The following is a 20,680-nucleotide window of genomic DNA, read 5'->3' as shown; positions in this document are numbered from 1 at the left end:
CTTGAGAAAAGGACTCAGATAATCTGAGGATCATTGATATCCTGGGAAAATGTTATTGATTTGAAAAGCCTGAATGTAGGAACAATGCATGAGAACTATCTAGAAATATTGAAAATGGATGACAGAGCTCTAATCTATAAAAATCTTGGAGCACAGACAACTCAATCTTTAATCACAAAGCAGCATATAGTTAAACACCAAAATTTCAAAGTCCAACAATAGATAGTGCAGGCAGAAAAGAGAGCGGCTTTTAGCTACTAAGGAAAAGCTATTCAAATATCCTTTGGAATATAACACCGCCTCTCCCCTGCTCCCTGCCAAGGCAACCAGAATCTATCCCAAAATCACACATCCTGCAATGTGGAGCATATTCATGCTCATCGATAAAAAGATAGGCTTTCGACTAAAGAAAAGCACTATTACTGCCTTTTTGTTGTTGTTACGTCAGTCGTTTCAAGATGTTCTTTCCTTCTCCCAACCCTTTCTCTTTCAAAGCCTTCCCCCCAAAAAACTATTTTCATCATTCTTTCAGAACAAACTAGAGACAAACAAGTTGTTTGGTCTAGAAATACTTCAAATGGGACAAATGCAACAAATAAATACAGTTAACAAGCAAAAAGAAATCCATGTAATTTACCTACTCTCTCATGTTTTGGGGGCAAGATATGGATAATGGTTTTGTTTTTGTTTAAAAAAAACTTTACATTGGTTGAGAGACAAAGAAAAATTATTTAGGGACAAAAGAAACTAAAAAGATTAAAATAGGCGGGATATTAAATTTAACATTCTGGGCATTAAAAGTTTCTTCATAAGTGAGTCAACATTTGTGCTCAATCTCTTCTTTATTCCCAGGTTAGCCATGTCTCCTGAACAAAGTTAGCCTGCCCTAGCAGAATTCATTCTTCTCTGCAGCCAAATGATTCAGTTATCTCACATGCTCCTCCTACTGTTTACATGACAACCAGAAAAGGGATCAAAGGACAGCTTTCAGCTCAAATTATTGTTGGGAAGTAGCTGAGAATGGAAGATACATGAAGCATAGAAGCATCCCCCTAGAATAATGTTTTCTTTGTGACAATGGGGGCAGAGAAAACAGGAGAGGACAGCATAGTTACAGATTTTAAAAGGACACTTTCCAGGTGAAATCTGGGGAGTAGTGCTAGGTTATGTGACAATGAAAACTGTCTTCTATTGTTCAGTGACTATATTGCCTATGTATGTCACCTTTATGATAATAGCTAGTGACTTAACCACTGTTTCAGTTCCCTCCAAACTGTGAAATACTTGGGAGTATGAGGGAAATAAAATAACCACGAGCACAGCCATTCTGGAAGGACAATTTCCAATTTCAGACCTAAATACTTTTCTGCCTTCCTCCAGGGCTGCAGATAGGGGATGAGCTTTGCCCTCGTATTTCTACCTTGCTGAAGGTATACTGCAGCTTATAGTCACTGATTAACCCTCCCCATTGAGGCAGGGCTGCTGGGTAAGCCACTCTGCCTGGTGGAAGACTTAGAGTAAATACTCTATGAGTGCCGGGTGAGGTAAGGGAAGAGTCGAATTTAAAATGTCAACCCGGTACCACCAGGCCGCAACTGATGGCTACCTGGAAATTCTGAAAGAGGCTACCAAGCGAGATCTCAATCTGTCTGACGAAGATGGCATGACCCCCACACTCCTGGCAGCCTACCATGGCAACTTGGAAGCCCTAGAGATCATCTGTAGCAGGGGGTAAGTTTAGACTATAGTTTTTGAAAAAGGCCAAGTTACTTAGGGGATTTTTTTCACATGAAAGTAATGTGAATGGCACGAGGGGCAAATCCTATGACTCTTTCCAGAAGTCTTTAAATAACTGTCTCCTTGGGAAAAGGGGAAATCCTACAGTTAGCATTTCTTCCTTGTGTTTTACAATCCTGAATAACAGGCCTATCTCAATAATAATGATCATGATAATAGACATTTACACAGATCCAGAAATGCATGTTTTAACTATTGAGCTGCCACTAGGTTTTTTGTTTTGCTTTGTTTGGTTTTGCCATTGAGGATGGAGGAGGATGGCCTGGTTATAATGGCAAAGAAAAGATGATGTTTCTATTATAAGCCGGAGACACTGGAATGGGTTGCCAAGGATAAATACATAATCGTCTTTGTTGAAGATTTTCAAGAGGACAAACTCCATGTATCTGGCATGATTTTAAAATGCAGTTTAAATGGGTACAAAGTGGGGGTAGGGGAGAAGCAATTGTATTATTTTATGAATTCTTTTACCCAAAAGAAAATGCTCAACCTTTAAGAAGTTTTATTTCCAAGAATGTTACCAACATAAATTCTAGCTTATAGAATTTTTATTTTCTCTTCACTTATGAAGTCTCTTGCATGAAGTTTTTCCTTTCTTGAAGATCTTGTCCCTGCCCCTGTAGCAAGACCCAGTTTCAAAGTTGGGCCACTGGCTTATTTATGAGCCAATTTAATAAGCTATAGGACTTTGAGTTAGCCTGACTATGGAAACCATTTCATCCAAAGCTAGGCCTAAACAATGATCTCTCTTTGTCCTAATTGAGGCATTAGCAATCTGCTTAATTCTGAGGACCACCAATAGCACTAAGCAATGCGTGTGTGTGTGTGTGTGTGTGTGTGTGTGTGTGTGTGTGTGTGTGTAGGGACAATAAAGGAGGAGGGAGAGAGGGAGAGAGAAGGTATTACCCAGAAGGGAAGGAGGAAAGAAATGGAAAAGATGCTTATGATGGGGAAAATCAGGGTCAAGGCCAGCCCCTAGACAGAGTTGTGAAGTTAGCCACGTTTTTTATGTTCTGTTCAACTTTGACATTGACATCTCTTCTCCCAACTCCCAATTATGGGGACAAGCCTCCCCTAGTTTGCTATTTTCCTGCTGTTCCCTGACTCCCACACTCCTAACCTTTCTCTACTTATCTTCTCTTTGAAATTTACTAAACATCTTCTCTCATTAGGCTCAAAGATCATCTAATAAACTAGCTTTCCCTAATGCACTAATGGAAGAGGTCTTAAAGGCCATTCCCAGGTAAACAACCTTAATGGCACCCCTTTCCAATTTTGTCCTCTACTCCACTTGTAATCCATAGGTGATGATTTCAAATCGGAAGGGTAAGAATAGTTTTAGGCAGTGAGTTTTCCATGGGCCTCTAGGGTGGTACCTACCCACTTATTTACATATAGGGTTAGCCTTAAGCAGAGTATCATCAATCATTTCTTCAGGCTCCAGTTTATCTACCTTACTCCAAGGACAGAAAAGAAAATGATCGCGGTGAGGTTATTGCAGAATCCCGGTATTCCACCGAAGGTCCTAACTATTTCTCAGTGAACAAGGTTCAAAAAGGATTATTCACTTAGAAAGAGAAAAGGGGCCTCACCAAAATATAAGAACATTGGTCAGCCAACACAGTACGATTCTGTCAGATTGAGTGAAGGGTGCTAGGGGATGATTGGTAGCAAGGGAGAGGGTGTGCCAGTTTCATTACATTATTCAGATCAGAAAAGAAAACTAGGAGAAAAGAGTTGGAACCTCAGCCAGACACTATCAAAGTTTGCCAATCTCAGCATAATACATGACAGTATGGGGTTTAACATAGGGAGCTATAGTGGAGAGATGGGAGTGTGAAAGGGAAGGAATGTGAAAAAGGAAGACAAAAAAATCATCCACCTGTAATTTCATTCCCCTGAGATCTTTAAGAATTGCAAAAATAGCTGTCTAGGATAATTTCTGTATAATCTTTCCTAGAAGCAAGGGTCTAAACTAGGTGACCTTGAAGCTCCTCTATTCTAGCCTCAGGATTGAATGAGCAGATTCTTGGTTACTTCCATAACGTGATAGAAAATATTAATGTGACTCAGTGACCAACCTTCTTTGACAACAGGCACCCCTTGCCACTGTCACATGGACCAGACGACCAATGATGAGATTGCTTCACCATCTCAAGCAGCTAAGTTCCATTACCAACCCAGCACCTATGGCCCAACTCAGAGGTGGCCCAAGGGAGCTCAGTCCAGCTGCATGCATATTCCATGGGGTGGCCACCATTGCATATTTAAATACGGAACTGAATAGCATCTATTTTGACTAGCTTACTATAAAAAAAATCAGAAGAAAGAATTTGAAGCTAAGTGTAAGGATGGTTCATAGGTATTCCTTGGCAAGACAAAGGAATTGGCAATTGGTTTTATTAGACATCCCAAAACAATAAGAAATATCAATGCATAGGATATTTAGTAATCTAATATGATGCCTCAGGATGAAGAGGTAGAAAAATTATATGAAGAACTTGACAAGATCTTCCAAACTAAATCCATATACACTTGGTCACTTAGTGACTTCAATGCAAAGGCAGGACTAGGTAACAATGGTAAGAAATATATTGGGAGAAAAAGGACCAGCAAAAAGGAATGAAAGCATTCAAAGATGAAGCCTTAAGCCTAAATGCCATAATTACTTTCTTCAAGAAAAGAATCATTAAGCTCTAGACATGGTGAGAACCGTATAGCATCACAAAAAATAATTTATTATCTTTTTAACACCTGGAAATGCTTGATTACTAGTGCGGGAGTCATTCCTGGTCAGTCAGACTCTAGACTTGGGAGAAAAAGGATGAAAATGAATACAAAGCAAGGAGAAAGCATGAAAGGAAATAAAACATGTGGAGTGCAATGGAAGCAATTTAATCCTGACCTATACAAACAAGTTATTGATAATGATAGAAAGGGCATTGACCCAGACAATAATTTCATACGTTAGTTTAACTTTAAATCAGTTACCATAACATGGATACCCAAAGAGACTAAAAGGTGCCTTAGTCAGCAAACTCTTGATTTATTCACCAAAGAGAATGAAATAGTAGCCCAAGGAAGCACTAACTTAGAATAAAACTCATTTGTAAAATCTTGTGTAGTGGATGACAGAAGATTATAAGCAGTATCCACTGATAAATCAGAGAAACAGTCGATGTTATCAGAGAGAAGCTATATAGACTAGAACCAATTTAAAGAAAATTTGACAATAGACCCAACCAACCAAATTCAGCCCAAGAAAATTTAGGGATGAGAAAGGATAGAGAACAATAAATAAAAAAAATAGAAAAGATTTATAAGGATTTTTAAATAACAAATGTTTTGTTTTGATAACAAATGTTTTTCATCCATAAGGACAGAACCACCACGCTTGTACTCATGGAGGAGGTAGAAATGGTGCTAAAGAGAAGCAAGGTAGGAAAAGCAACTGGCCTGCATCAAGTGTACATAGAGGAGATTTATGCTGGGAGTGACACAATTATGAGGACAGTATGTGAGCAATTCCCCAGATATTTCTAGGCAGGGAAGATACAAAAGATACAACTATTTTTTTGCTTCTGTGAGAAGAGTGTGAGAATAAAGGAGGACCTAAGCCAGATAAGGAGGAGGACATAGAGCAGGTGTCTTCGAGGGGTTTGGACTATTGAGGTACATCAGAGGTTGAATAAGGCAAGGAAAAATTTCGTGAAAAGGAATAAATTGAGGAAAACTTTAAAAACAATCTCCAAGCCCAGATGCTGATCCACATTCTATTTCTGGGTTGAAAAAAAAGCATGGTCAAAGACAACTGAAGAGGATATGATAATAATGATAATATTAATAATAATTGCTAGGATTTATGGTGTTTTATGGTTTGCAAAATATATTTCATGCTCACAATATCCCTGGAAAGTTTGTTGTTCAGTCATTTCAGTTGTGTCTGACTCCTCATGACTCAATTTGGAGTTTTCTTGGCAAAGATACTGGAGTGGTTTGCCTTTTCCTTCTCCAGCTCATTTTACAGATGAGGTAACTGAGGCAAACAGGGTTAAGTGATTTGCTCAGGGTCACATAGCTAGTGAATGTCTGAGGCTAGATTTGAACTCAGGTCTTCCTGACTCCAAGGACACTGGTCCATCCATTGTGCCATTCAGCAGTGGCACAAGATTAGGTAGTAAAACCTGAAGAATTATGAAGTTTAAGAAGGATAAGGAAGAGGTAGTTTCAAGATGAGTAAAGGGAAATTAGAAAAGGTAACTGGAACAATTAGAGAATAAAGGAAATGAATAGAGGGGGTTAGTGGGTGGGGCAAGTTAGTGAAACCTATAGAAGGTTGGTGTAAGGATGAAAAGGAGAGAGCCACATGGTTGTGAAGCTAGTGATGTTAACGAAAGGAAGCTGAGTGGTACCAACTGGCTGGAAAATCTTCAACCAGGTCCTTAGGGTTGAGGAATAAACACCCACAAGTCAAAAACAAAAACAGGACTGAAATCGCAACTATTATGGAGAATAATAGTGACTTAGAGACTATTTCTGCTGCAGCTGAGTGGCTATTATTTGTATTCCCAACTGTAAGCTAACCTCTCTCTTGGACGATTATAGTATCATAGCTCTAAAGCTGGAAGGGACCTCAGTGGCCATCTATCTAGTCCAACCAGTCCAACCGATCCTCCAGATGAGGAAATTGAAGCCTAGAGAAATTAAGCTCCTTGCCCAAGTTCATAGTAATAAGTGTCAAAGAATGCAACTCCATAGTAACAAGTAGGGGAGAAACCATCCAGTACCTCAGGTATTCTGACTGGCCTTGTGGTGTTTAACATTTTCATCAATAACTCAGATCAAGTCACAGATGGCAAGTTCATTAAATCTGACCATAACTTCGACTTTGATAGATTTTTCTGGTGTCGATTACTTCTTCCATTGATTCGTATTGCAACCCCTCTACACTTCCTCGTCCTGTGTGATTCTTGACCATGTCTTTCTATCAGTTCTCCACAGAGTATCTACCCAACATGCTAGAGCCGTCACAACATGGTAGCTGGCTATCAGAATTTTTTTAAAAGACTTCCTTTCATTCTAATGGCCAGAATGAGTGTAGGATTTAGAATCTGAAGTTGTTGTTTAAGTCATTTTCAGTCACACCTGACTCTTCATGACCCCATTTGGGATTTTTTTGGTAAAGATACTAGAGTGGTATACCATTTCCTGCTCCAGCTCATTTGACAAATGAGGAGACTGAGACAAATAGGGTTACCCAGGGTCTCAACCTCATGGTTCAGGAATAAATGTTCTATCCTACAATCAAAAAGACGAAATTGAATTTCATTGGTTAATTTTGTTCTTTCAGGAGGTTAGGGTTCTTTTTCACCCCTACCACAGTCTGCTGGATTCAGAAAATACATTTATAGAATCGTAGCTTTAGAGCTGGAAGTTTAGAGTTTACCTAGTACAACCACCTCATTAATTGACAGGGAAACTGAGGCTTAGAGGTAAAGTAATTTGCCCAAAGTTGTGGGAGGAATAAATAAGAAAATTAAGAGTTAAACCCAGGCTATCTGACTCCAAATGCAGCACTTTTCCTACTTGACCACTGTCATCTGTTGGAAGTATTTTTTGGTTTTCTTTTTAGGAGACCAAGAGAATGTTAAGCCCTTTAATTTGAAATTGTTAACTTCACATACCTGCCTGCAGAATGGGAAGACAGCTACAACCCTTCCATTACATATCATCTCCACAAATTTTAGGTCTGTGATTGATATATTCATGTTTTAGAATTGTAGAGCTGAAAGGGAGCCAATCTCTGCAGCCATCTAGTCCAATCCCATATGTACAAGGAATCTCCTCTATAACCTACCCAACAAGTGTTCACCCAAACTCTGCTTAAAGACTTTCAGTGAAGAAGAACCCAACACCTCCTAAGTCATCCCATTATATTTTTGGATAGCTACATTTGTAAGGAAGTTTTTTTCCTGACATCAAGCCTCAATTTACCCCTTAACAGTGTTTATTCAAAGCTCTTTGTTCTATCCTTTAGAACAGAACAGAACAAGTCTAATCTCTCTTCTACAGGACAGTGTTTTGAATACTTGAAGACACGTCTTATGTCTTATGCCCCATCTGAAAACTCATTCTCTTTTTCTAGAATACACATTCCAATTTCCTTTGCCCTCTTTTCCTAGGGGGCAGCTAGATGGCACAATGGATACAGTGCTTATTCTGGAGTCGGGAAGACCTGAGTTCAAATCCAGCCTCAGACATTTCCTAGCTGTGTGACCCTGGGCAAGTCACTTAACCTTGTTTGCCTCAGTTTTCTTGTCTGTAAAATGAGCTGGAGAAGGATATGGCAAACCACTCTAGTGTCCTTGCCAAGAAAACTACAAATAGGGTCACAAAGAGTCAGAGACAACTGAAAAACGCCCAAACAACAACAACGGTATTCTCATAGGACATGGATTCAAGTCCCTTCATCTTCCTGGTTGGCTTCCTCAAGCTTATCAGTATTCTTCCTAAACCCTGATGTCCAGAACCAAACAAAATACTTGAGATACAGTCTTATCATGACAGAGTACATAGAGATAGCATCACCTTATGTCTTGGAGCTATGCTCCTCTTAATGCATCCCAAGGTCACATTAGCTTTTTTGGCTTTCACTTCACACTGTTGGTTCATTGCGTTTGCTGTCCATTAAAACCCCATGCCTTTTTTAGACAAACTGTCTAACCATTCTATACTTGTGAAACTATTTTTTTTCATCTAAGGGTAGAACTTTACATTTATCTGTATTGAATGTCATCTTATCAGAGTCAACCAAATATTCAAGCTATTGAAACCTTCTAGAATCCTGACTCTGTAGGTGCTAAAAACTGGGAGAGGTAGCTAACACACAGGATGGCAAATTTGATAAACATCCCATCTATCCGTTTATCTAAGTCATTGATAAAAATGCTAAAAATAGCACAGAGCCAAGAATAGGCCCCTGGAACATTTCAATGGAGACTTTTAGACAAATTGTCATTGAACTATTAACTATTACTTTTTTCAACTAGTTCCAAATCCTTCAAACTATATTATCATTGGACCCATATCTCTCTATCTGTTCTATAAATAATATGAGATACTTTACAAAATACTTTGCTAAAATTTAGGTAAACTTTATCTATGGCATTCTATAAGGGGCTCTTGAGAGCTTGGGAGTTGAGGCCCATGGACAGTCCCGTGGGAAAAAGGAATTATCTGGGGCTACACAGTCTGGCTCAGGTCCTCCTCCTCTGATAAGGCAGGCTGTGAACAGCACATACCCCCTTCCAAATAAGCACTGGACACGAGTTGTCCACAAGCTGTGATGCATGGCCTTCGGGCTCCTGATAGGCTTAGAGGATCGTGCACGAGCTTGCTTGCACCCAGTAACGAAGGCTAGTACTGCATAAAAATCCTGCTTGCTGAAACAATAAATGGAGTGCCTTCTATCCTGACTCCTGCCTCATCACTGCGTACCGAGACAGTTGCTTGCTGGTCAAGGACTACCAGGGGTGAGAGGAACGCAACAGCATTTCCCTTGGTTCCATAGACTTTTGAAGGATGAACTTAAGGCAGGTGTGCCTTGGACAAGGAGAGGGTTCCAATAGATAGCTTACTAAAGTGTAGGTCTGATCATGTCTCTAGCCTCAAAAATAAAATCCAGACTCCTCATTTGGGCTTTTACAGACCTTTACAATCTTCCTGCCAAACTTGGTAGACAAACTAAACTGGACAAGGCAGATTTTTTTTTCTACCTTAGTAAAACTTTACATTTATCTTCATTTTATTTTGCCTTATTAGAGTCAGTTCAACTCTCTAGGACTGTTGGGACCATTTTGGATCCCAATTCTTGCCATCCAGTATGGAAGCTGCCACTCTCACCTTTGTGACATTTGTAAATTTGATGGCTATGCCATTCAGGCCTTTATTCAAGCCATCATTACAATTGTTAAATATCATAGGGCCATAACCATTTGGATACCATGACCTATTTCGATCATTCCCATGCTCTAGAGACCTCCTGCCAATTTTATTTTTTTCATTGGACCATTAACTACTACACTTTGCTCTTTTCTTACCCATAGGATTCTTTCTTATTGCTTACAAGCATGTCTGGTCTTTCAACCAGTTCAGAATCTAGTTGTATGACTATCTGGCTCACATCTCTTCCTTTTTCTTACAAGAATAGTATGGAATACTTCATCAAATACTCTTCTAAAATCTAGTTAAACAATGTATGTATAGCATTTCCCTAATCCACCAGTTTAGTAATGCTGTCATGAAAGGGAATAAGCTTAGTCTGGCATGACCTACCCCTGCAAAGCTGTGCTGGCTCTTTGAAATCACTGCATCCTTGGCTAGGTGTTCACTAACTGTATCTTTTGGGGATGGGGGGAGAGAAGGCAGGGAAGTTGGGGTTAAGTGACTTGCCCAAGGTCACACAGCTAGTACGTGTCAAGTGTCTGAGGCTGGATTTGAACTCAGGTCCTTCTGACTCCAGGGCCGGTGCTTTACTCACTGCACCACCTAGCTGCCCCACTAACCATTTCTTTTAGCAATTCATCTGGAATTTTCCCAGGAATCACTGCTCACTGCAGATTTTATTTCCTCTTCTGAAAACTGAAACATTTGCCTTTCTCCAGGCCCATAGAGCCCCTCCCATTTTCCACTATATTTCAAATATCCCAGACAGTGAGCTAGCTATCACAGCTGCCAGTTTGAGTACTTCAGGATTCAGTTCAGCTGGGCAAGTCAACCTGAACTGATCAAGGGTGGTGAGGAGCCCTTTTGCTCACTCCTTACTTGGGTATCAACTCCCCTTGGGCCATTTTTGTTGTGTTGCTCAAAAGCCATGCTCCTGGTCAAAGAAAACCAGCACAGTGAGAAATGAGCAGCTCTACTTCCTCCTTCCTGCCATCCATTTCAAGCAACAGACCTATCTCTTCTATCATCCTCTTTTTTCTCCCTTAGTATATATATATATTTTTTTTCAAAACTCAACCCCTTTTGGTTGACTTTAGCTTTCTTCAGCAAATTTAGCTTGTTCTAAGTTTTAGGACTCCTGCCACTTATTTTTTCCTGGCACGTAATAAGTGATTAAAAATGATTTTTTTATTCTTTTATAAAGCTTTGACAAGCTGCGCCCTTTCCACTTATTTTGTCCTTCTTTCCAAGCACCCTGACGTTTATTCTTTTCCTACCAAATTCTCCTGGTTCTACTTCTTCTTGTTCTGTATTTGCCTTTGTATTAGAAAGATAGCATTTAGGGATAAATTCAGGAATGCCCAGGGTCTTCCAATCCCACCAATGATGACTCCTATAAGCCTAATTTCATGACTGTCTATCTTTCTGAACATCACTGACAAAATCAGGGCCATCCACCATAATTTAGCTCTCTCTTCTCCACAGGTCTACACTTCCAGTCACCTTCATGTTATTCCCCACTCTTTCTTCCTTTGCTCCAATCTAAGAAGAGCTGATCCTTTTCCTGGACAATGCCATTTCCTCTACTCCTGATTCCATTCCCTTCAGTCTCTTCTGGGAGCATATCCCTTCATTAGCTGCTTTCTCTCTAGTTTTCAATCTCTCCTTCATCTAGTGGCTCCTTTCCTGCTGCTTACAAACATGCCCAGATTGTCCCCAACCTTAAAAAAACCCTTCATTTGACCTTACTGTACCCTCAAACTACCATCCTATGTATTCTCCTTTCATAGCTAAATTATTAGAAAAAGCTGTCTATATATACTACCTCCATTTTCTCACTTCACACTCACTTTTCAACCACATTGCAATAAATATTTCATTTCTGATTCCATTACTCAAGCTAAACTATTTTCTCCAAGGTTATCAATGATTTATTAATTGTCATTTCTAATGACCTTTTCTCAGTCCTCATCCTTTTTGACCTCTCCATTTTTAATGATATTAACCACTCTCTCCTCCTTAGGTCTTAGTGACCGCTTTCTCCTATTTTTTCCCCTTCCTACATGGCTGCTCCTTCTCAATATTCTTTGCTGGTTATCATTAATGTTCCACCTCCTATGCACAACTGAACCCCAGGGCCCTCTTCCCTTCTTTCTCTACAGTTTCTTTGTCTAAAGAATATCATTGGTTTCCCTGCATTCAGCCACCACATCTATGCAAACCACTTTCAGATAAATTCTACCCAGCCCCAGTCTCACTCTCGAACCCTAGTCTTACTGCCCCAGCTGCTTATTGGATATTTTGAACTGGATGTCCCATAAGCACTTCATTATCACCTTTTCCCTAACCCTTTCCCCTTCCTAACTTCCCTATTTCTGTTGATGATAGCACTATCCATCTAGCCATCCTGGTTCCCAATCCTAGAATCATCCATCCTGGACTCTTCCTTCTTCCTCAACTCTCATATTCAACCAGTTACCAAGTCTCGGCAATGCTATCTCCATCAGATTTCTCTTGTCCGTCACTTTCTCTCCTCTCCTGGGGACATCAACCTAGTTTAAGTCCTTATCACCTCTTGCCTAGCTTATTTTAGTAGCCTAAGTGGTCTGCCAACTTCCAGTCTTTCCTTCTTTCCAATCTACCTTCCATGTGGACATCAAACTGATATTCCTAAAGTGCAGTTCTGATTACATCGCTTCCTTGTTCAAGAAACTCCAGTGGTTCCCTCTTGACTCTAGAATAAAATAAAATTTCACTGTTAAGGCTTTAAAAGACAATCTGTCTTCAGTCTTCCTTTCCAGGTTTATTGCAATCCTCTCATCTACACCCTCTTAAGCTCCAGCCCCAGCACACAACATTCCATCTCCTACCTCAGTTCTTTGCCCCCAAGTCTGAAAGGTGCTCTCTTCATCTCTCTGCCTCTTATATTTCCTAGTTTCTTTCAAAGTTCAACTCAAGTGCCAGCTCTTATAAGCAATCTTCCCACTAGTTAGGGCCCCCCCGCCTCTGGAAAAGTACTTTGTATCTGTTTCATATGAGCTGTTGTGTGTTCATGCTCTTTATTACCAATAGAACATAAGCTTCTTGAGGTCAGGGACTGTTCCAGGTTTGGGGTTGTTTTCATTGCATTCTTAGTACCGAGGACTATTCCTGATACATAATGGGTGCTGAGTGAATGAAGACAGGACACTAATATGTGTTTTCTACACTTTCTCTTTCAGGGGTGATCCTGATAAATGTGACATTTGGGGAAATACTCCCCTCCATTGTGCAGCCTCCAATGGACACACCCACTGTGTTTCATTCTTGATCAACTTTGGTGCCAATGTATTTGCCCTAGACAATGACCTACAGTCTCCACTAGATGCTGCTGCCAGCAGAGAGCAGAGTGAATGTGTTGGCATCTTAGACCAAGCCGCCAGGGATCAGAGCATCCTGAATCCAAAAAAAGTTGCCAGACAGAAGGAGCAGGCCCAAAGAAATGCCAGGAAGCAGATTAAAGATTGTGAAAAACTTCAGGATAAACATCAGAATAAAATGAATCGCACATTCAACAAGGAGAAGGCTGGGACCCTGACTTCTTCCAAGGGTACTTTTTCCAGGTCATCTTCAAACTCCTCTGTTCCCACTGTATTTGAAACATTCTCCAAGGGTTTAAAAGGTACCTTCAAGGCAAGATATAAGAAGAATAGGAATGCAGAAGAACAGATGGGAAAAGGCACAGAGAAGAAGAGCAGGAGAGGGCAGCAAAATGTGATGGAAGTGTTCCAGGAAGATGAGGAAGAGTCATTCACAAATGGTTTCAAAGATAAGCTACAGCTCACAGAAGACAAGAATAGTGATGAGCAGCAAGAGTCCATTTTCAACCGTCCTGGTCTGGGCAATATTGTGTTTAAAAGAAATTCAGCCATTGAAGATATCTCAGACAGCAAAAGAGAAATAAGGTTTAATATAGTTTCTGGATTACTCCAGAAAGAAGGATCAGGAGGCATTAGTGAGACTGACCCAGAAGCAGAGGTAGAAGAAGAAGATGAAGATGATGTGCCTTGGAATGGGAATGAAGTGGAATGGGAGGAAGATGAAGCAGATATTACCCCTCTTGAATTGTTCTTGATATCTCAGAACCTGAGTGAGTTCATCCCCATCTTTATGAGAGAACAAATAGATCTAGAAGCCCTCTTACTTTGCTCAGATGAGGATCTCCAGAGCATACAAATGCAGCTGGGCCCAAGGAAGAAAATCCTCAATGCCATAGGTAGAAGGAAGCAGTTACTGCAGCATCCTGGCCAGATGACCGACACAAGCCTCTGATGAATGAGTGTGTCCAGGGGGAGTAATCAAGAGTATGGGACCTTTATAATGTAGGTCTGGGAAACATCTTGATGCCAGGCCACTGCTTCTCTCTCCCTTCTCTTTCTACACCCAAAAACAACCAAATAAAACCTCAAATCCAAATGACCACCTGGAAAATCCCTCATTACCTTCTAGGGGAATCTTACCTTGACTTGAAGATGTCTTCTAGACCTTCACATCTTGAACTCTGGGGAGACTCTTTCCAAATAAACAACCACTGAGTGTCATAAAGAGACCAAGGGAACATAGAAATGGCTCATTTCACAAGTATTTTTCAAGTATTTTTTCTGATTCATCTTAGGAAAGGTCTAGTGAATGACAATGAAGAAAAAAGCACCTTCTTTCTGGTTTCAACTCTGAATTTGAGCTATCATTTCTCATCATATTATATAACCTGTTTCTTTTATTCAAATTCTTCTAAAGTGACCAGGCCATCCCATTTGAAAAACCTCTTTACACTTCTGAAGTGAACACCAAAAGCATTATCTAAGGGTGGTCTGAATACACAGAGGGGTCCTTCACCTCTACTTTGGATGGTCATTTGGCATTGATATTACAGGGTAGCCTACACAAATTCTATTAACCTCCCACAACACCAAAATAACTTTCCAGCAATTAGTTGGTTTTGAGTCCTCATAGCACAAAGCCAGATGGTGTCCAAATTCATACTCCTGACACCATCTTTATTAGTACTCTATGCTCCCAAATCAAATGTACTTGTCAGGTGCTTCTTGTCAAACCCAACAAATGGTGAATAAACATAAATGGTGAATCATTTTGAGACTCTTACTTTAAGTTCCTTAGCATGTTCATTATAAAATGCCAGAATTCTCACTGAGATGGTGTTGCGAGGTCCTCCGCCTCAACAACCAACTCGTGGGGGTCTGTTAGCCCCCCACACCCAGGCCTTTGCCTAGCAAAGGGCCTGATCTCGTGGACAATGTATGGGGCAGGAGCTGAAGGTGGTTAATAACTCTGATTTATTCAGGATAGCAGCAAACTTTTACATTCTTTGGTTACATGGGTGAAAGAACAGGTAAAATCAAGACACCTGGGTACTAGGACCGCCCCGACTCTGCCTACTCTCCTCCCCTTCTCTTCCTGGGTTTGCACTAACCCGAAGCTCCCTGCGGTCAGGCAGTCCAGGCAGAGAACCGGAAGTTCCATGTGCTCTGGCAAGCCCAGACAGAGAGCCGGAATTTCCGTGTGCTCAAGCAGGTCCTGCAAAGACCTGGAATTGCTATGGAGGCAACAAAGGTGAGACCCCTCCTCCCGGCTCCACCCATATCTCAGAGCCCTGAGTTTATCTCAGCAGGCCCCTGGGTGTGGAGGTCTGAGGAGGGCAGGGCTCAGCTCTAACTCGGCCGTAAAAAGATGGCACTTGGGGGCAATATGTTCTTTGTCTTATCCCAATGGAAAATGATTTTTACCTGAGATGCACCTTGATGTAATCTGTCCTCTGTCACATACTGGCTCTGTGACTGCCCCGGGTAACTCTTTAAGATGACAGTTGCAGAGATGGTATAAATTTTCATTGGTAGAGGTAGAGGAAGTTTCCTCACAGGAAGCTCCCTATATTGACAAAAATGCAAGCTGAGACCAAAAAAACAAAACAAAACAACAAAACCCAAGCAAGCAAAGAAAAAACTGATTCTATTTGAGAAGGAAAAAATGACCTATCTTCCAATTACAGCTAAAGATTAACCTAATTGGTAGTAACTGCAGATTTGTGTATTTTCATTGTTGCTATCAGACAACCGATCAGCTGGGACACCCCCTGTAAAACCCAGAAAACAATTTTGAACAGTAAGAATATTTAGGCCAAATCCACAACATATCCAATTTTTTTTTTGCTAAAATCACCAGGTTATTTAATCCCTGGGGATTTTATTTCATTATTTAAGCTTCTTCAAGAGTTATAGGGAATGAATCACAGAATGGTAGAGTTAGAAGGGACTTTAGTGACCTAAGTTCATCTTTTTACAGATGAGGAAACTGAGGATCAAAAATCTTGGGTGACTTTCTTAAGGTCACATATTCCATAATGGCAGAACTAGATTTCAAAGCCATGTCTTCTAAGTACAAGTAACTTGCCATTAAACCATATTGTATTCCTTTATGTGTTAGGTCCAAGAGAGGGACTAGACAACTTCTTGATGCTCTTTCCTGCCTGGAGAGTCTATGACTCTTTATCTGCAATATAGCACTGTCTCTGGGCTCTTTCCTCCAACCTACACTCAAATTGAAGATTGGTTCTGTCAAGTCTGGAAATAGATCAAAGTCATAAGTGAGGGAATAGAGCATCTTTAATTGAGATAACAGGGTAGCAAACCTGCCACTCTGGGGAAATGTCCTATGAGTACAATGGATTTCTCAACCCAGAGACCCAAGAGAAAGGTTCTTATACTTTTCAGAGAAAAGAGGGAGGAGGTAGTATGAGGTAGCAAGACCTGATCATGAGACCCCCAATTATGCTTGGCAATCCAGGCAAGGAAAACCACTTCATTCTGACTGTTTTGCCCTTTATGTCATGAATCTCAATGGAAGGCAGCAAGGACATTAGGAACTGAGGTCCAGCTTAAGCTGAATTCCTTTACAAGTTAAAAATCTCAGGATGGGGGTACTTAAAGGTTGTCGTTCGACTCAACCTAATTGAGAGTAAATATCTTAAGAGTGGGAATGTAAGGCTGTTACTGAAATCCTGACATTAATAGTGTCATTAAGGAAGTGGTGAATAATATTACATTTGATATTAACAGTTTTCTGTTATTATATTAACAGTTTTTCTGTCAATTCCTCAATGCTACCCTGGGTTATAAGAGAAATCCTGTAGTGATGTAAGAAACAAATGTCTTACCAAGAACCCCACAAAACTGTTGGTGAACCAGGAAAGACTTTTATTAATGTTCTTGCAAGAGCGGCTGTCCAACAAGCAGGCACACCAGTTAAGACAAATAAACAGCTTTTTATTCCTTATTCCCCGATTTGCATTTCCCTCGCCTGTTTCTCCACTGGCTGGGTACTATCCAGAGCACCTAAACCCCCCACATGAGTCTCTGCCCTGTTCACATCTCCCATCCCCAACATTTCGGTGCCCCCTTGCCTTTATTTCCTTTTTATCCTATTTGATCATAATTCCCCATAGCTGTAAGCGTGAGCAGACATGTTGGACCACAAGACCAGTTTCAAGCAGGGTCAACCCTGCCAGTTCCAGTATATGTTCTCAAGTGTGCTGTCACATAGGCTTCTGCACCCTGATGGATGATGTGCAGAAGCAACATCTCCAACCACATTTTCCACAACCTCTCTTTTTTATTTACCCTCTGTTACGTCTGTATCTTATTTCATTATACCACAAGAAGATTCTAGTTTCGATAACATTATTTCACTTTCCTTCTCAGTCTCTTCACCTAGTAGGAATGGATTATTTGGTCAAGTATTCATGGGTGTTTGTTTTGTTACTGCTGTTTCAATTAATCTCTGTACCAACCCCCTTACACAAGCTATGATGCAACAGCCTACGGTTGTCAATACACCAGCAACTACTACTAAGGAGGTCAAGATAGAGACTGCCATTCCCTTCTACTTGCCAAACCATGATTTTAACCATCCTGTCAATGAATTATCTATGCCAGAGTTCTCTGCCAATTCTTCAGCCAAAGTGGTTAGACCTCGCAATACCTTGGTAATGGTTCCATCCGGCGCTATGTTGTTGGGAATAAGGGTGCAACATCTGCCCCCAATATGACACATATTCCTCCTTTCTCAGCTAACATCATATCCAAGGCCATTCTGTTTTCACGTGCCATTTGACTCATGGCGTCCAGTTGATTGGCTATTCCCCTAACTGCCTCCCTAGTGTAATTGATAAACCTCTGTTGGTTATAATAAATATAATTAATCCAATCTACATTCTTATTAATGGTTACACACCAAAATAAGGAAGATTCAAATCCTGATGCTATCTGATCTTTAGTCTTAAACCTGTCTGGAACTCTCCTCAGAACTCCAAAGGCATCGAGGTAAGTTCTGTTGCCAAATGAGTTAGCTGGTGCATTCCTTCATTTTGTTTTTCTGTTTTTAGACACATTTTCTCCCTCAAATGCCAGGGTAAATGGTATAGCCAATTGTACTATTGCACATGTGCCTCTCCAATTCAGGGTAAGTGTAGGTCTCAAGGTTTTGCCCCCGCAATACCACCACAAATCTGCTCTGGGGATGCTCAAAGCAGAGTAGATTCATCCTTAGTCATATCCCATGTATCTATGGTTGTCTCCAGTTCTCCCAGATCTCTGGTAGCATTCACACCCTGTCATGACAGACAAACTGTATGGTTTCCAGTCACTGTGGAGAAGGCAAGAGGTATCCTGATAACTTTGCCCCGTAGAGCTGGGAACAGTAGTGAGAGGGATTTACAGGTATTGTTTCTCCATGCAATTTTATTCTGATATAATACTACCATATACCTCATCCCTTGTTTGTCCTTGGTCCACCCCAAGGAGAAGGGGACGACCTGGGCCACTGGCTGGCCTGAGGCACAGGCATAGCAGTTGCTTTTATTTAAGTTCGTAATGGTATATTTTACCCATTCCACCCAGCCATTTGTATCACCATATCCTGTTTCTATCTCTATGGTCTGTCTTAAGTCCTTAACTTAGATTACCTTCACAATCTTAGGGTCATTCAGGGGTTTCCATTCCTTCACTGGGGGCGCTATGGTTGCACTAGGGCTTCCCTGTATCTCCAGATTCCAAACCACTATCCTAAATCTTGCTCCTGGATCTTGACCTGTCCTGCCTATAGTCTGATGCACTTCTAATCTACATTTTTTTATAGTTAAAATTACGGGATTATATTTTAACTTTTGCCAATTGGATCTAGCTTCTCCTTTGAACATGTTCAATTTTGATTTTAGTGGGTTTCCTTTTGAACGTGAGGTGGTCTGTCCCTTATAAGATGTGGTGAACTAGACATCATTCCAGCTCAAACCAGGGGTTTCCCTATAGGTCCACAGGCTAACGTATCCCCTGGTAGCAGGTTGCGTTTCTGGGCACAAGTACTTATCATGATGATTTAATTGCCTGTGACTATTTAAGTCTCCATATTCTATAATTTGACATGCATCAAACTGAATTGCTTGTGGGGTAGCTTCTTTGGTGATGTTTATCCAAATTTTGATGGGGTACCCCCCTTCCTTAATCCTATCATCTTGAGCATGTAAATCCACTTGACTGGCTGTTGGAGTTGCCCACAATAGTGGTCCTCCCCACAGGATTAATAAACCCTCATCTGTCCTTGGCTTTCCACAGAACCTTTCCTTATCAATACAACAAATGAATATTATTCCTACAAAGATCAAAAACAAAATTCCAGCAGCTAATGTCCCCCTCACCCTGAGTACATTCCCCAGTTCTACTTTTGTTTAATGTCTTTTTAACCTTAGCTTCAAGGGGTCTTTGGTTGGATGTGTACTATACTGTTCAGCTTTTACATGAGAGAGTTCCACTGGTGCCTTGATCCTGATGTAGTGAGCCCAACCTTTTTCAGCCATCTGGACTGCAGTTTCTGTGGTCAGGAGCACCTGATAGGTTCCTTCCCAATTGGGCTGCAACTTGGTCTCTGTCCATGATTTGACTAAGACCCATTTTCCTGGTTGTATATTATGTACTGAAAACTCAAGAGGTGGCATCTGGGCAAGGAGTCCTTTTTTCCTGAGATGTGATAGAGAGGAAGACAACTCCAGTACATAGTCCTTTAAAAATCTATCCTTTGTTTCTATTGTTGGCATATCTCCAGTCCCCCCTGCCCCCCATATAAGATAAACCAAACAACATTTCATAGGGTGATAGTCCTAAGTGCCTTCTTGGGTCTGTTCTAATTCTCAACAAGGCAATGGGCAAACATTTAGTTCACGGGAGCTTAGTTTCTAGCACTAATTTAGACAGATTTTTTAAAATGTCTGATTCATACATTCAACCCATCCTGATGGAGGAGGTCAGGGGGTGTGAAAATCCGAGGATACTCCTAAACTTTCCATTATTCCTTGTAATACCCTGGAGATAAAGTGGCTACCATTATCTGAATCCATACTTTCCACTAAACCTTATTGGGGAATAATTCGTTCCAAAATTATCTTGGAGACCCCTGAAACTGTAGCAGTCACCATCAGATAGGTCTCAACCCATCCTGTTAAGTGATCCTGAAGTCCTGAAGACAAACTTCCCTTACATTACAAAATCTGACCTTGGGCGAGGCCTGCCTTCAAGTGAAAAAAAAATTGAAAAAAGGGAGTAAATAGTTACTAAATGTACAACATAGATCAGGTATAGCTAAAAGTGCCAAGAGTAATTAGCATAAACAGGTGAGCCTACCTAATCTTCAGATCTATGGGCTACTCTGCTCACACTGAAGTTATTGGTGCTTTGAGATAATGGTCATCTCTCCTAACCTTATGACAGCTGAGAGTTGGGGCTGCATCAAAGCTATGTCAGCTTCTGTATGCATTTCTTTCTTCCTGCTAATGTAACATGTTAACTGTCTTTGTCTCTATCTCTATCTCTGTCATTCTCTCCTCTTCTCTCTTGGA

At 40.7% G+C, this 20,680-nt stretch overlaps 1 protein-coding gene across 1 annotated transcript; it reads left to right on the top strand.

Moving 5' to 3' along the window:
• Window positions 1-1,445: 1,445 nt before the first annotated feature.
• ANKS4B (ankyrin repeat and sterile alpha motif domain containing 4B) lies at window positions 1,446-14,870 on the top strand. The gene is made up of 2 exons (XM_036742350.1): window positions 1,446-1,731; window positions 12,963-14,870. The coding sequence occupies exons 1-2, from the start codon at window positions 1,568-1,570 to the stop codon at window positions 14,050-14,052; spliced, it is 1,254 nt and encodes a 417-aa protein (XP_036598245.1). The 5' UTR covers window positions 1,446-1,567; the 3' UTR covers window positions 14,053-14,870.
• Window positions 14,871-20,680: the final 5,810 nt, after the last annotated feature.

Source organism: Trichosurus vulpecula, chromosome 1 (genome assembly GCF_011100635.1).
Source record: "Trichosurus vulpecula isolate mTriVul1 chromosome 1, mTriVul1.pri, whole genome shotgun sequence".
Classification (NCBI taxonomy): Eukaryota; Metazoa; Chordata; class Mammalia; order Diprotodontia; family Phalangeridae; genus Trichosurus; species Trichosurus vulpecula.
The sequence above is the reverse complement of the archived record's forward strand: the minus strand, read 5'-3'. Positions and strand labels throughout refer to the sequence as shown.

Coding starts and splice junctions, on each gene's coding strand:
- ANKS4B (XM_036742350.1), top strand. CDS start 1,568: ATGTCAACCCGGTACCACCAGGCCGCAACTGATGGCTACCTGGAAATT. Junction 1,732..12,962: donor GAGATCATCTGTAGCAGGGG/GTAAGTTTAGAC, acceptor TTTCTCTTTCAG/GGGTGATCCTGATAAATGTG.